A 15,778-nucleotide genomic window follows, 5' to 3' on the forward strand; every position below is an offset into this window, starting at 1 on the left:
ATAAGATTCCGAGATAAAAACAAGAATCTCAGAAGTGCCTTGGAGCTTCCCCGCCGCCCCCCCCCGCCCCACCCCAGGGAACTTCAGTATCTTTCTGGGTGGTACCTGCCCCCCAGACAACACAAATGTACCCATTCTTCCGGGGACTCCCAAGTTCTCCACCCTGGGCCCCGTGAGAAGACCTTCAGACTCTTTCTCCTGTTCCTTCTCTGGCTTGCTAAATTGCTCAGTCATGTCCGACCCTTTGCGACCCAGTGGACTTGTAACTGGCCAGGCTCCTCTGTCCATGAGATTCTCCAGGCAAGAATATTGGAGTGGGTTGCCAGGCTCTCCTCCAGGGGATCTTCCCCACCCAGGGATCGAACCTGAGTCTCTTGTGATTCCAGCATTGGCAGATGGGTTCTTCACCACTAGCACCACCTGGGAGAACCTTGCTCCTTCCCCGGAGAAGGGTCCTTTCCCTGCCAGCCTTACCTGCCCACTCGAGCATGTCCTCAATATTCTCCGCTGCCCCAGGCACAAGACGGGTCTGATCTGTGTCCTCCAGCCTCAGGATGAAGCTCCCTTGGTGCTTCTTGGCAAAGATGTAGTTGTACAAGGCAGTGCGGAGGCCACCCAGGTGCAAGAAGCCTGATGGAAGAAGGGGACAGCCCAGATGAGACGGGGAAGATGAAGGGCAAGTCAATTCTGCTTGTGATAAAAGGGCCCAAAGAATAGCAAAGCCCAGGAAATGGCTCTCCCTATCCCATCTCTCCAGCAGTCAGGCTGTTACAGAAGAGGACTGGGGTGGCTGACTCATTTACCTCATCCCAGAAATGGAAGAACACCCAGGTTTTGGAGCTTATCATTTTGTAAAATGGCTCCAGCTCTCCCCACCTGCACCCATCGTTCTACTCGGAGATTTGCCTTGAGACCAAGTTTCACCCAAAGGGGAAACAGATGGTTAGTCACTGAAGCTACTTCACACGTGCATTTCATTTATGCAAATTCAATGAGGTCCCTGGGCAAAAAAACTTTGCTAATTGAAAATACTGTATAATTATTACATTTTGCACCTACCCTCTGTGCACTGTACAGACTAACCACATCACACATTTTGAATTTTGACTACTTGATGCTCTAAGTGCTGCCTTTAGATACTAATGAAAATAATATTCAATTCCACTGTATTTCTCCACCCAAGTTTAAACTCTTAAAAGACTTTACTTTTTTCATCGTTTCTGACTGAATAGTTAGAGTACACAGTTTTCCCAGGGCTGTCATTTCCCCCCTTACCCTGCCTTCTGTGGACCAGGTCGTGGCCCTGTCTTCACAATGAGCTCATTTGCATCTTCAGGTCCTAGCAAGTGCACGAGACAGGAACGCTCCTCTGGGATCAGGCAGACTCTAGCTCAACACTGATTATATAGGTGCCCTTCAGCTAGTTATTGCAAGGACACCACAAAACCAGAGTTCCCCAAGATAGAAGACAGGGGTCGAGTAGTTGAAACCAAGACGTCTTACAGATCTTGATTCAAATTCTGCTCCCCTTGGACATTCTACTTGATTTTTGTGAGCTTCAATTTCCTAATTTGTTGAGAGAGATTGACAACAAAAAATAGAAACCTTCCTTGCAAGATTGCTGTGAGGCATAAATGCTGATCAGAGCATACCATTAATTTTAGCTATTACAATGATCTATATTCTTCTGTCTGTAGTCAATTGCCTTGCCAATATGGGCTTTTCCAGCAAATCATCAAGGAAACAAGACGTAAGATCATCATAAAGGAGGCTTCTGCTTGTTAAGTGCTTTCCATGAGGTAACACACCTTTCCAGTGCCTCAGCTGGATTACCTCAAATGATGAGGCAGGTACTATTATCAGCTCTATTTGGCAGGTGTTAAAATTCAGAGGTTCAATGCTTTGCTCAAGTGGCAAAGCCAGAAATCTGCACCCAGACAATCCTAGGCCTTTGCACCCAAACCAGAGCTTGTCTGAAAACTGTTGGCAGTTCACAACTGAGCAGTTACAGAAATAGCAAGTAAACGCTTCGAAACTGAGAGCATTTTGACTGAATAATTTTACATCTGTTGAATTCAATAGAAAGTCTCATATTTTGTATGCTTTCCAGAGTTTCAATTTTCTAGTAATTTCTTCATACGGATTTTATAAAAGTATTAATCTGTAATTCATTGGAAATCAGAAGCCAGTCAAACCCAGGGGTGGTTTGAGGAGCAGGCTCTACACTATAGTGCCTGGCAAGAAATATCCTTGTCCTCCTGTGCAGCTGGGATCTTTTACAATGGTAGCTTTGGGACCCAGGAGTTTAGAACGAGAGGTGTGCTTTTTGTGAAGAGGGTAGGAGGTTGCCTCAGATGGAAAAGAACTTGAGGAACTACTGGCGAGGCCACTAGAGTACACAATGGGTCCCTGCCCCACTCTGGCTTGCTAAGCTCCAACACTAACCACAGGACCGTTGTACCTCCAATTTCCTCTGCCCAGAAGGTTCCTTCTATGGGCTTCAGGTATCTAGCTCCTTGTTACTTGGTTCTCAACTCTCATGGCACCTCCTCAGCAACGCATTCCTCAGCATCCTACCTAACCCCTTGTCCCCTACATTGCTTCACCTCGTGCATGACACATATGACTGTTTAAAACTACAGCTATTTTTTTTACATGTTTGTAGCAGTCACTACCTTGGAGAAAGCAATGGCAACCCACTCCAGTACTCTTGCCTGGAAAATCCCATGGACAGAGGAGCCTAAGTAGGCTGTAGTCCATGGGGTCGCTAGGAGCCGGACATGACTGAGCGACTTCACTTTCACTTTTCACTTTCATGCATTGGAGAAGGAAATGGCAACCCACTCCAGTGTTCTTGCCTGGAGAATCCCGGGGACGGGGCAGCCTGGTGGGCAGCCGTCTCTGGGGTCGCACAGAGTCGAACACGACTGAAGCGACTTAGCAGCAGCAGCAGTCACTACCAGCATAGGCTTCCTGGGAGTAGGGGCCCTACTTTCTCCAAGGCCGTTGCATCTCAGTGCCTAGAACAGGCTGTACTCAATAAACATTTGTTGAATACACAAGAAAAAAGGAACCCAAAGAAATGGTACAGTACGATAAGCACGAAACTCCTGGCAACGCGAATTATTTTCGCTCGTAAACATATTTCTAACTCCGCATAATGAGGTCTCACTGCCCCGCCAGTCTGACCCCACCGGAAGGGATTCGTTCGCAATGTTCGGGGGGCGGGCAAGAGACGGTGGGCCTCGGCCTGCAGCGTCACGTCCGCCAAGGTTACCTGTGGGGCTGGGGGCGAACCGCACTCGCACCGCAGCCCCGGGATCAGTGCCCAGGCTGGCTTCGCGCCGCCCCATCAGGCGGCCCAAGGCAGCCGGGGACCTCCCGGGATGCAGCAACTTCTTCAGGAGCACCGCCATGTGGGGTGGCATAGGCACACGTGGGCTTCTCCGTGCATCACTTCCGGGGACTGCTCCCAGCCAATCAGCTTCCGCCACAGAAGGCGCAACCCCGCCCCTTAAAGGCGCCAGCCTCCTAGCCTGCAAGCCCACGCTCCCCTCCCAAGACTGCGGCCCCACTCGGCCTCAAGGGGGCAGAGCCTAGCAAGCGGGCGATTTCCCGGGCCCGCCCCCTTCGGTTCTCGAAAGCTAAAGCGTGGCAGGGGCCGGGCCGGGGAAGCGGAGGAGGCGGGTCTCCATAGAAACCTCCACCTGTTTCCGGCCAGGCTGTGCAAGATTAGGGGCTGCTGCGGGGGCCAATCTCAGCCAGCTCGCCTTTTCCCGGCGGCCTCTGCGGGAGCGGTGGGTGTTGTACACAATCATCATGGCGGCGGCCGGAGCCCCGGATGGTGAGTGTGGAGGGGGTGGCGGGCGCCCGGGTCGGGCAGGGATGAAGCGGGCGCTCCTAGGGGACGTGGCCCGGCGTTGGGGGGAGCAGTAACCTGGCTCGGGCGCATTGGTCCGGCGGCCCCCGCGCAGAGTCTGGTTCCAGGCCCAGCCCGCGGCGAGCGTCCACCCCCTAACCCCCTTGCAGGCATGGAGGAGCCTGGCATGGACACGGAGGCCGAGACCGAGGCGCCCGCGCGGTCCCTCAACTGCGTGGAGGCCGAAGCCGCGGCGGGGGCGGCGGCCGAGGACTCCTGCGCAGCGCGAGGCAGCCTGCAGCCGGCCCCGGCCCAGCCCCCTGGGGACCCCGCGGCCCAGGCCTCGGTCAGCAACGGCGAGGACGCGGGCGGCGGCGCGGGCAGGGAGCTGGTGGACCTGAAGATCATCTGGAACAAGACTAAGCACGACGTCAAGTTTCCCCTGGACAGCACGGGCTCCGAGCTGAAACAGAAGATTCACTCTATTACAGGTAATCCCCGTGGCGCTGACAGCCTTCCCCACCGCACCTGCCTTCTGTATACGCTGTGCTAGGTATCGCGTTGCCAGTGTTCTTTCATCAGTTTTCTCAATGCTACCAACAGCCTGCCGAAGTAAGTAGTAATGTACCCGTTATTCAGATGGGGAAAATGAGAACCAAAGTCAGAGCCAATCGGCTGAGCTGGGTTTCAGGCCCAGCGCTGACTCTTAGGCCGAAGTTTCTAACTCCTGTTTCTAACATCTCCAATAAAATCACCTAAGGCGTTTGTTAAGTTTACAGCTTCTAGGCCCTTCCCCCTGGAGAGTTTGATTCAGTGGGGCTGGAATGTGGCCAGGAATTATTTTTAGCGAATGTTTCAGGTAATTCTAATAAGGGAAGTTTGGGAACCACTGCTGGTGGCTATCATGCTGGCCCCTTCACAGAAGCTCCTATTACGTAGATTTATCTTATTTACAGCACTTTGCCATCTGAAATGATTTCCTTTTTAAACTTTCTCAGGGTAGCCTGTAATCTCCATAAAAACAGAAACCTTATTGATTTCTATATCTGTTATATTTGTGGACATTCACTTACTATTTGAGTCACAGGGTGGTTGAGGAACTACTTGGAAGGAATAATACCTGATACGGCAATAGGTGGGTAGGTTTAGTCGCTCACTTGTATCCAACTCTCTGGTACCCTGTGGGCTGTATCCTGCCAGGCTCCTCTGTCCATGGGATTTCCCAGGCAAGAATACTGGAGTGGGTTGCCATGCCCTCCTCCACGGGATCTTTCCAACCCAGGGATCGAACCCAGGTCTCCTGCATTGCAGGCAAACTCTTTACCAACAGAGCCACCAGGGAAGCCCTGATATTACAATAGTGGTAAAGAATCCACCTGCCAGTGCAGGAGACATAAGAGATGTAGGTTCAATCCCTGGGTTGGGAAGATCCCCTGGAGGAGGAAATGGCAACCCACTCCAGTGGGTTCTTGCCTGACAAATTCCAAGGACAGAGGAGCCTGGTGGACTACAGTCCATGGGGTTGCAAAGAGTTGGACACGACTGAGCACCACATTGATTGGTTACTTAATACCTTGTGCTGCACTAAATGCTCTATATTTGTCCCATCTCTTAGTCCTTAAAGCAAATCTATACAGAAGGAACTATTGTCATCACTGTTACGACGTTCTGGAGGCTCGGAGAGGTTGTAAATTGCCTAAGAGCACAACAGTGATTAGCAATAAAGCAGTATTCACTTACGGGTCTGTTGTACAAAGAATATTTTTCATTTCCTTTTTTCACTGTCCTCTGCCTTTTCCCAAGGTCTCCCGCCTGCCATGCAGAAAGTCATGTATAAGGGACTTGTCCCTGAGGATAAGACATTGAGAGAAATAAAAGTGACCAGCGGGGCCAAGATCATGGTGGTTGGCTCCACGATAAATGATGTTTTAGCAGTAAACACACCCAAAGATGCTGCCCAGCAGGACGCAAAGGCCGAAGAGAACAAGAAGGAGCCCCTCTGCAGGCAGAAAGTGAGTCTGTTGTGTGATTGTTGGTCCTAGGAAGAGTGAGGCTTTGTCTTCTCGAGCCTAGGCTGGTTGTCTCCTTTCTAGAATAAGCTCCTTTTCGGACAGGGCCCATGATGGAAATTTATGGCAGCAGTTGGGTGCGGCTGGCTGTTGAGTGGAGGTGACAACTACCTGAGATTTGCATCTTTGTCTCGTCTGGCGGGTCAGTGTGTCTCAAGTCTATCTACTTTAGGATGAGGCCTTTGTAAAGGCAGGCTTCAGACCAGGTATTGAAACAGATGCAGGTTTCTCTCCTATTTAGCACCAGAGAAAAGTGCCACTATTAGAATTGATCTTGCATTCACACCAGTGATTACATTTGTTTTTTTGGTTTATGGCTTCCCCCAAGTCAACAAGCCTTTTTCTCCTAGGTAGGGAAATCAGTAGCTTTCAGCAGTCTCTCTGAAACTGGTTGTTTCAGGAAGCCAAATGAAGCTGACTTGGAAGATAACTACACTGATTTTTTTTTTCTTCCCTCCTTCCTGGTCATGAAATGGGGCTCTGATTTTTCACATGCTCTGTTGCTTGTTTCAGATGGAAGAGATCCAGCCTTGTTTTGTGCTCACTGTAGCGATTCAGATTCTGTTTGGCAACTAGGAAAAGTAAGAGTGTTTCACTGTGGAGGGAACTGGTTGAAAGAATGGTCACTTGCAATCTTATCACCCAGCAAACCCCGCTCGTAGTTACAGAGCCTCCCGGCCACTCTTAGTGTGTTCCAGGATAATAGATATTCTCAACTCAACCTGTACCCTGCAGAGAGTAGACCGACCTTGACCAACATTAATTTCAGTGACCTTAGGCATCAAGGCACACGGCCAACAGTGTGACACAGTATTTTGTGTTACAGGTTTATAATCCCTCTATGTGCTACCAGAACCCCAAGTCTGAAAACCAAAAGTGTTCTTACAGATTAGGCAGCAACACCCGACCAGAATTAGCATTGATAGTCACGTTTTACCCTAGAAATGTTAACATGTTTGGTGACAGGTGTTTCCCAAGACCCCCACAAAGAATATCAAGTAATGTATTTTAAAACTGTATTATGTTTATACAAAACATTTGTCCATAGGATTTCAGATAAGGGATTGTAAACCTCTGTTCACATCTAAAAGGTGTTTATTTGGACACTTTCCCCTCCAGATATGGGGTGATATGAACCAGTTGAGTTCATTTCCATTTTCCTATCTTCCTTTGCCACGACATATGAAATTGTCAAATAGGAACATGTCAAACATGAGTCTTTCCCCTGGTCACGCCTTTGGAGCATAACATGCTTCTTAAATATAGGTTTTGAGTTACTAATGGTAGCTTAACAAGCTTAGAACTGTTCTCCACAGTGAAGGGAAAATTCTTCAAAAGTTACATGGGATGTATGAGTCAAATTAAACTTCTAATCCACACAGCTTTGTTCCATTGATGCCAGTTATGAGGCCTAAGGTGGCCTAATGAGAGGGACCCATTCTCCTAGTTTTTCATCAGCTTATTCAAGAATCTGGGGCTGATACGTAGAGTGACCTTGTGCTCGTAGTCTGGCACTTTGGAAGTCATTCCTAACCAGAGGGTTTCCGCCATGCCAGTGAGGGTTTGAACTGGCTTGTGGCCACCTGGTACTTAAATTCAATGAAATGTTTACTCTCTGCCCACCCATTACCCACAATTCTAGCTTGATCAGATAGCGACTGTACCTCTAAAGCCACAGATGGAGAGGAAACAAGACTCCGGCATTTGGACCAGACCAGAGCAGTTTTCGGGGGCTGTGTGCCTAATTAGAACCCTTTATGAGCTGCTTCAAACTCCTGAGGAGGGAGTGGAATTCGGCTTACTGTCAGGCTATAGAGTAGTTAACGTTTCTCTTTGGAAAAGTGGCTCTTGAGCTTTCTGGTTAGCTCGGTTGAGGGTGGGGTAGTGGGGAAGATTTCTGCAGTGGGCTGAATCTCCATTTGTTGAAGAAATGTCCCTTCTAGGGAGCTAAGCTGACTGTCACATCCTTCGGGTTTCTGTGGGAGTTTGGGTGGACGGAAAGGGCTGTCCCCGTTTTGTACCTGCCAGGAGAGCAAGCACCGTTTGTGGCTCTCTTTAAGCCAGCTGTGTGGTCTTTTCAGTGGTGATTTCAGGGGAGGGAGAGAAGGAAGTCGAGTTTATGTGAATTAGCAACCTGGAAATCCTGATTGCTCTAAAGCTTTGATGTCTCCTATGGTAGCCACATGTGGCTGATTAAAATTCAGTAATATTAAGAATTCAGTTCTTACTCACGCTAGCCACATTGCAAGTGCTTGACAACCACAAGTGGCTCTCAGCTACTGTTTTGGACAGCACAGATACAGAATATTCCCATCACAGAAATTTTTGCTGGACACCACTGCCCTGTAGTGTCAGGGACCCATAATCTGTAGTCAGGACAAGCTTTTGAACCAAAATATTAAGGCTTGCTTCATCCTGTTTTTTAAAGAGGTAGTAAAAGATAGAAATGCAGTCAGCTGTTTCATATAATTATTTTTTTCTGACTTGTAGCAACACAGGAAAGTGTTGGATAAAGGGAAACCTGAAGACGTGATGCCGTCTGTTAAGGGTGCTCAGGTAAGCCAAACTCCTTTGTGAGCATTCTCAAAAGGAACCAGCCTCCACCTCTGCCTTCTTGAGGTTCCTGCAGTCGTGTTCTCGACTCCTGTCTTCTCCTGCCTCGCCTTGTTACTGGTTCCTCTCTCTTTTACCATGCTCTTGTGCCCCCAGGAGCGCCTGCCAGCTGTACCGTTATCTGGCATGTACAACAAGTCTGGAGGAAAAGTGAGGCTTACCTTTAAGCTAGAACAAGACCAGCTGTGGATCGGCACTAAAGGTACGGGCTGCCCTCGCCTCTTCCTGGCTCACTGCCTCTGGCACCCAGCAGGGCTCGGGTTCACCTCTGCTCCTCAGTCTGGAATCTCTCTCTCCACTGTGCTTTGCGTGCTTTAGATTTTGCTTTTTGATGCTTGCCTCTATTTGGGCCCTCTTCCCTCATTCTTTTCCATCTGATCTCAGGGCCAATCCATCAAACATTGGCTCTTCAGTTGCAGCCAGAACCAGAGGTTCCAAACATGTGGCGTGAGGGCCAGGTCCTGTCTGTGGACAAGGGGTTTCTGAGTTTACACACAGTCTGTGAAAATCAAGAGATGTCACTGGATCAGTTTTTTGTTTGTTCTTTTTTTGTTTTGGCTTCTCTTGAAAAGAAGCAAAAGATCTAGCCATTCTGGACCTACGTTTTCACGCGGCAGAGAGAGATCAGTGGAGCCCAGTAGCCGTTGCAGGTGGACCACACTGTGGTCCTCACTGTCCCGTTCGTCTTTTACTGTGGCCAGCTTTGTTCACGTGTGTCACCTGCCTGGCCCCTGTAGGTCCGAGGCTGCCTGGGCTCAGGACCTGCCTTCCCTCCTTGCCTGGTTGCCCCCTGCTGCCCCCCACCTTCCCTGCCTGTGTCTGGGAGTCAGGCATGCTGTTTGCTGGGAAGTGTCTTTGACTGATGTCCCTCTCATTTCCCCCAGATGGTTCAAAGTCTTGTCAGTTACATTCTGGAATTATCTGCGTCTCTTTCTTTTCCCCTCTGTTGTGTCTGTTGATTCCTAGCATCTGTGAATTTTGTTAAAGCACGTTAACCTCTATGCCAACCCCCTCTGCAATCTCTTCTGTCCTGCCCGTCTTCCACACTGCTTTTTCCTCAGTGGTTCCTGTGTTCAAAAACCGGCTCTTTAAGGCTAAGTTCAGATGCCTCAACCTAGTATCCAGTATTCTCAACCGTGGGGTTCACTTTTAGATTTTTGATCCAGGTTCCTGCCCCACTTGCCCTGTTGTGCCCTGTATACTTGAGCTGCATCACTCCATGAGCTTCCCACCATGCTTTGCACAGGTCATGTTTCGGTCATGCTGTGCCTTTGCCCAGGATGCCTACTTCCTCTTCCTGTTATTAACAAAAATCTTCCAAGGTCCTAACATGCTCTTCTAAGGAAGCCTTCCCTGATATCTCCCCACCCTGCAAATGAGCTGCTGCCGCTTCTGTCCACAGAGCACCCTGCTTTATCCCTGGAGCACTCATTACTCTCAGACTTATCTGTCCCCCATCAGACTCCTGGAGGGAACCGAACGTGCCCAGTTCCCCTGGTTCTGGCCAGCACTGCAGGTATTCGGAGCTCGAGGTAGATGTAAAGAGAAGTATAGTGGTGCGCATTGTGTAAGGCTAGCTGGTTTCAGGGACAGGCCATTTAGTATGATTCCGCTTAAAATGGGACCAAGGGGGTGTTAATTGCTCAGTTGTGTCCGACTCTTTCCACCCCATAGACTGTGGCCCAACAGGCTTCTCTATCCACGAAATTCCCCAGATAAGAATACTGGAGTGGGTTACCATTCCGTTCTCCAGGGGATCTTCCAGACCCAGGGATTGAACCCTGGTATCCCACATTGTAGGCAGATTCTTTACCGTCTGAGTCACCAGGGAATCCCAAAATGGGACCAAAGTTTTAGGGTAAATAATTGGAGCAGGAGTGATGGGGAATGAGATTACAATCATCTTAAAATGTGAAAGTAGGTTTCTCATTTTTAACCCAGTCTTGTTTCTTAAAATGAACGAAGACCTAAACCGCCAAGACACTTGAGTTTTCTAACAGTTTTGTGATTCCCTGCCCCAGCCTTCTTTTTCACTTTTGACTCTCACTGCATGGGCAAGGCAAGTTGTGCGTAAAACTTAAGGGCTTTCCCAGTCTTCCCAGGGTGCTTTTGAACTCTGTAGTAGGTCATTCTCTTCCACAGAGCCTGGCACATCATCAGTTTTCTTCAGTCATGAGCTGCCCCACCTCTGTCAGATCCTCACTTCCTCATGACCTTGCAGGGGAGTTGGCTTAGTTCTCCATCGTCGGCAGGCTTGCTGGAACCCTGCCTCTTCCTTGGCCTGCACTTTCACTCCTGCAGCCTACTGGGAGGCCGGGATCAAGGCTGCTGGCCGGGAGGGTGCAGGTAGGGGAGCTGGATGAGGACTGAGTGTGTAAGCCTTCGTTGGTTCCTAGGGAGTGTTTCCAGGTGCTGAAGTTCTATAGGATACAATGGCATAGCTGCTGGGCTGACGACAGCCTCCCTTCCGTATGTTAGAGGTTTTGTTTCAGCTCATAGAAGCTACCACCTTTCTGCCGTGGCCTGAAGGCAGAGCTCTGGAAGAATCTTGGTGGATCACGGTTCAGAGCTGTTGAGAGTCTCGTGGCTCACCAGCCTCATTAAAGAGCCTGGCTGTGAACATGCACGTCTTCAAAGGGTGACCAGGGCCAGGATTTCCATTCCCACCCAGGTGGTGGTGTCCGTGTCCCTCAGGCTTTCTTCCCACCGTGGGCCCAGGAGTCCTGCCCCCAGAGTGTCCTAAGCACTGTCCTAGGAGGACAGCTTGTTCTGGGAGTTGGCTTCCAGCCACTGGCTTCATCTTTCTGCTGAAGTGACCGTCCCAGCAGCTCATTGACGTCTTTCTCAACAGGGTGCTTTATGGAGTGGCATGCAGTGGCCCCTGCTTGTGGCTTAAACTGTCCTTGCTAGAGTGTGTGGGAGGCAGTACCGACAGCCTCAGGCCCAGCGGAGCGAGAAGAATGAGCTCCAGGCAGGAGATGGGACCTGTGACCTCGTGAAGCTGCCATGGGGAGCATGTGCCCTGTGTGTAGGGCACTCAGGTCTCTAATCTAGCTGATTGCTGTCACTTAGGAATGTGGGCCCAGGATTGTTGAATCTTCCGTGTTTTCAAGAGAAGCCCGAAGTCCATGTTTTTGTGTGAAATCTCTGGACGGTTCAAAATGGCTGATGTTTAAAACAGTTTCCATCTTAAAAGACCAGTGCTGGTCAGATCCTGCTTGTGGGTGACTGTGTTAGAGCCACTCAGAAAATCAAAATCTGAATGAGCATCTTCAGGCCCCATCTCCCTACCCGCCTTTTTCAGAGACCCATAGGATAGAAGTTATGTGTCTCAAGCCACTAGCTAGATGACAGTCCAGGGCTCTAAGTTCCTGGGGTTTTGTCAGCTTATCTCTTTTTTAGATTTTTGCTTTGTGCAAAGCCCGTAGTGAGCTTTTTCCAGCACGGTTTCACCTTTTGCTGAGAGCTCCCTGTCCCGAGGTGTCTGCTGTTTCCGGGCGGTGGTTTTGCCGCACAGGCGCCACCGCCCTCTTTGATGCTGCTTGTCTCCAGTCTCATCTCACTCCAGGCATGCCTCGCTGCCGCCTCTTTCTTAACTGCCATCCTTAGACTTGCTGCAGAAGGGCTTCTGACCCGATGTGATAAGTACATCCCGAGGGTTAACCAGAAGAGGTCATGGATGTTCTCAGAGAGCTTGTTCAAGTTTGTGTGTTTGGAGGGGTAGGAGACTGGGGAGGGAAGGGGCTGGGAGGAAGAGTGGGCAGGATCAGAGTGGGAGACTGGGGAGGGGGAGGGAGAGGGGCTGGGAGTGGGGGTGAGGTGGATCTGGGTGGAAGACTGGGAGGGAGCGGGCTGGGAGGGGGAGTGGGCAGGATCAAGGGATAGAAACTGGTCTTAAAACCCCAAGCAGCCAGCCCCCTTCCTGTACAAGTAGCAGGGGGGTACAGCTGCCTCCTCCTGGTCCCTTGACTATCCCAGGCACCAAAGACCTCAGCTGGGGCTGGGCTTGGCGACAGGGGTGCAGAGGAGCTTCCTGGGTATTTGTCAGTCGTCAGGCTGCAGAGAGAAACACCAGGATAGCTCTATCTGTGCTCTCGGAAACCTTTAATACACACCTGCCAAATCTGTACCCCATTTGCTCCTAGGAAGTCCCCACCTCCCAAACAGGGCTTGAGGTGCACTGGCCAGAAGGTGAGGGTGGGGGTGGATCCCCAGCCGCCAGCCTGAGGAGGGGTGGGGGGGGCCTTTAATGATTTCTGTGATCCCTCTCAACTTAGAGCGGACTGAGAAACTGCCCATGGGTTCCATTAAAAACGTGGTCAGCGAGCCCATCGAAGGGCACGAGGACTATCACATGATGGTAAGTGGCCGGCGGCCTCGCCCGCACCGCCTCCAGCAGGGAGGGGAGAGCTCAGTGTGGAGAAGACAACAGTCTAAGACCCTCCTTTTGTCTTCCCATTCTTAGAACTTAATCCATGACCTGCTCCTAGTTCTGTTGATTTTGCAGCTGACCGCCCCCCCCCCCCACCCACCACCTTCACGCAGTTTAAAGGGGATACATTTTTATCTCTTGCAAGTCTCTCATATCTATAATATTTTGTTTTTAGACCAGGAAAATAAATGCAAAGAGGAGGTTAATGGCTTGTGGGTCTTCATTTTAAGTTTTGTCTCGTGTATGAAATAGAGCTTCCCACTAGCCTTGGCGCCAGGTGTCAGGGCACCAGGCTGCCCTCTTCTGCTGCGAGGTGCTTACCCTGGGGGGCTGCCCTCGAGTGGCCAAGGATCCTGTGGGGAGGGTGGGGCCTTGACCTGGTTCTGCCTGGAGTTGCGCTCAGGGGAGCGGCTGCTCTTCCGCAGACAGAGCCTCTGGAGACGTTCTCCGGGTCTGCAGAGCAGAGCAGGGACGAGCAACCCTGAGCAGTGAGGCAGAGCCCTTCCACTCTCCCAGCACTGTTGAAGGGGCCGCTTTAAAAGTGAAGTTGAGCCGCCTCTTTCCAAAGTCACTGTGGCAGGGACGGGACCTGAGCAGCAGTAGGGAGCGAGTGGGGCCACCTGCCCTGCTCAGTCTGCGGAGGCGACCTTGCGGTAGCCACGTCACCCCGTCCCAGGGAGGAGCTGCCGCTCGCAGCTGGCGTACAGAGTTTGCGGTAGAGGGAGGCATTGGGAAGTCCGGGAAGAGGGCGTACCCAGCCGTGACCCTTCTCTCGGCAGATGGCAGGGCCCCTGGCTCTGGGAAGCCAGCCAGCCGTGTCCCCTGTGTAGCCCTCTGGGGGTCTGGCAGTGCAGGGTTGCCCCAGGCCGCGGTTGGCAGTGCAGCTGTGGGTGCCCAGCTCACCGGTCCTCTTCCTGGTAGAGGTGGTGATGGCTCAGGCTCCTCCCAGGCCCTCTAGTCTCTGTGTAGGGCTTGCAGGTGATTTGTTATTTTTTTGCTCAGTTATTTTTTCTGTTTTAAAAGTTGGACTTTAATATTGTCATCTGGGCCCCTCCCTTCACTCCGTTTTGAAAGATTTGTCCCACCGGTTTGACCCCATAAGGTTCACAGCCACAGTTTTCAGTCTGGGGAGAGGAATTTCCAACAAGTAGCATGGACCATTTTGGACATATTGTAAGGAGGTGGTGTGGATGGCTAATGCTTTTGCATTTAGTTTAAATGCCGATTTCTCTCTGGAGCTGTTGCTGGCAGAGGGAGGTTCTAATTGCCCCCTTTCTTTTCTAAGCACCATCGAGTGCCTTGGCCTTTGTCTTAATGAAGATATCTATTCCCTCTTTGCAGGTGCCATTTCACTAGATTCACAGTTCACCTTAGAAAAGGGTGGCTGTGCTTTTTCATTTTTACAGAAATGTTAAAGAGTACTGAAAAGAACCAAGAGTACTATAACAAACCCATATATCCATCAACCAAGAAGTGACTGTTGTAAATATCTTGCAACTTGTTTTCAGTCTTGCTTTAAATAAAAGAAAACCCACCAACAGTGAATATGTCCCCATTGTCTTCCCCTCCCCCTTTGCCCTTGTCATGATTTATCACGTGGATCCTTCCCATCTCTATGCGTTTATTTTCACGTGTATCCATGACCAAGATACAGTATTGTTTTGTGTTTTTTCAGTTTTCATAAATGGTATCATGGTATGTATCGTTCTGCAACTTGCTTTTTTTTGGCTCGACATTATGATCTGTCTGTATTCACTCTAGATCCAGTTCATACCTTGTAAAAGTAAATCCAGTGTTCATATGAGTAGGTTATTTTTAATTTTGCGTTCCCTTACCGATGGATATGTAGGTGGTTTCCAGGTTTTTATCATTTCTGACAGTGCTGCTTTCAACACTCCTGTCTCCTCGTGCATGTGTGGCTGTTTGCCTAGGGCAGTGGTTCTCAAACTGGTGTCTGGGTCGGCAGTGTTAGCTCACCTGGGAACTTGTTAGACATGCAGATCCTCAGGCCCCACCCCAACTCTCTGGAATCAGGAAGTCTCAGGGCTGGAGCCCCCAGTCTGATCTAACAAGCCCCCAGCTGGCCCTGCTGCACACGTGAGTTTGGGAACCACCGCTTTAGGATCGGCTATGCCTAACGCTCCCACACCTTTTTATGTTTTACTTATTCCTTTATTTTTGATAGGAGAATGCTCCCCATGTGCACAGTTGTTTTTGGTTTTTTTTCCCCTTCCCATTTTAATGAATCACTTCTCAGCTCCCCCCTGCCCCGTTTGTTGTGCTGCCTGCTCAGTCTCCTGACCTCTGAAGTACCGCTTGGTTTTCCTTTTTCCCTTCCAGGCGTTTCAGTTGGGCCCCACGGAAGCCTCTTACTACTGGGTGTACTGGGTTCCAACTCAATATGTGGATGCAATCAAAGACACTGTGCTGGGGAAATGGCAGTATTTTTGAAAGCACTTTCACCTCTGGCCCAGGAGACTGACCCAAAGTGAAGGACATTGCTGGGAGAGGCCTGCAGCATCCCTGGATTTCAGAGTTCTGGAACTTTGTTCAAAAATATCTATATCCAATCTGAGGTGATGTGGTGACTGAAGCCAGAGGTGATGTACTTTCACCATTAGCTTAATTTTAACTTAAAATCACCGGTTCCCTTTCTTGCAGTCAGCTTCATACCATTTTTAAAAGTCAATACGGTGGAAATCAATAAATCTGAATTCTGAACATGTTGTGTGGAATACTCTTAAGTGTGTTTGAGAGTAGATCTACCAATTGTGTTTAGAAAGGAATGATCAAAAGCTTTCTGAT

The 15,778-nt window shown here is 50.0% G+C and overlaps 2 protein-coding genes across 3 annotated transcripts in view; one reads left to right on the forward strand and one right to left on the reverse strand.

Annotated features, from left to right (window-relative positions):
• The window catches only part of EARS2 (glutamyl-tRNA synthetase 2, mitochondrial), a 40,264-nt gene extending 36,747 nt beyond the window's left edge, over window positions 1-3,517 (reverse strand). For both annotated transcript variants that reach the window (XM_061401423.1, XM_061401422.1), the window contains exons 1-2: window positions 3,278-3,517; window positions 475-630 (exon numbers count right to left, since the gene is read on the reverse strand). In XM_061401423.1, the coding sequence (XP_061257407.1) occupies window positions 475-630; window positions 3,278-3,428 (307 nt within the window). In that variant the 5' untranslated portion in view covers window positions 3,429-3,517. The remainder of the gene's footprint in view (window positions 1-474; window positions 631-3,277) is intronic.
• Window positions 3,518-3,716: 199 nt separating this feature from the next.
• UBFD1 (ubiquitin family domain containing 1) lies at window positions 3,717-15,694 on the forward strand. Its single transcript, XM_061401424.1, has 7 exons — window positions 3,717-3,844; window positions 4,030-4,350; window positions 5,663-5,871; window positions 8,419-8,484; window positions 8,638-8,743; window positions 12,819-12,901; window positions 15,314-15,694. The coding sequence occupies exons 1-7, from the start codon at window positions 3,820-3,822 to the stop codon at window positions 15,422-15,424; spliced, it is 921 nt and encodes a 306-aa protein (XP_061257408.1). The 5' UTR covers window positions 3,717-3,819; the 3' UTR covers window positions 15,425-15,694.
• The last annotated feature ends 84 nt before the right edge of the window (window positions 15,695-15,778 follow it).

The sequence above is a fragment of the Bos javanicus genome, chromosome 25 (genome assembly GCF_032452875.1).
Source record: "Bos javanicus breed banteng chromosome 25, ARS-OSU_banteng_1.0, whole genome shotgun sequence".
Taxonomy (NCBI): Eukaryota; Metazoa; Chordata; class Mammalia; order Artiodactyla; family Bovidae; genus Bos; species Bos javanicus.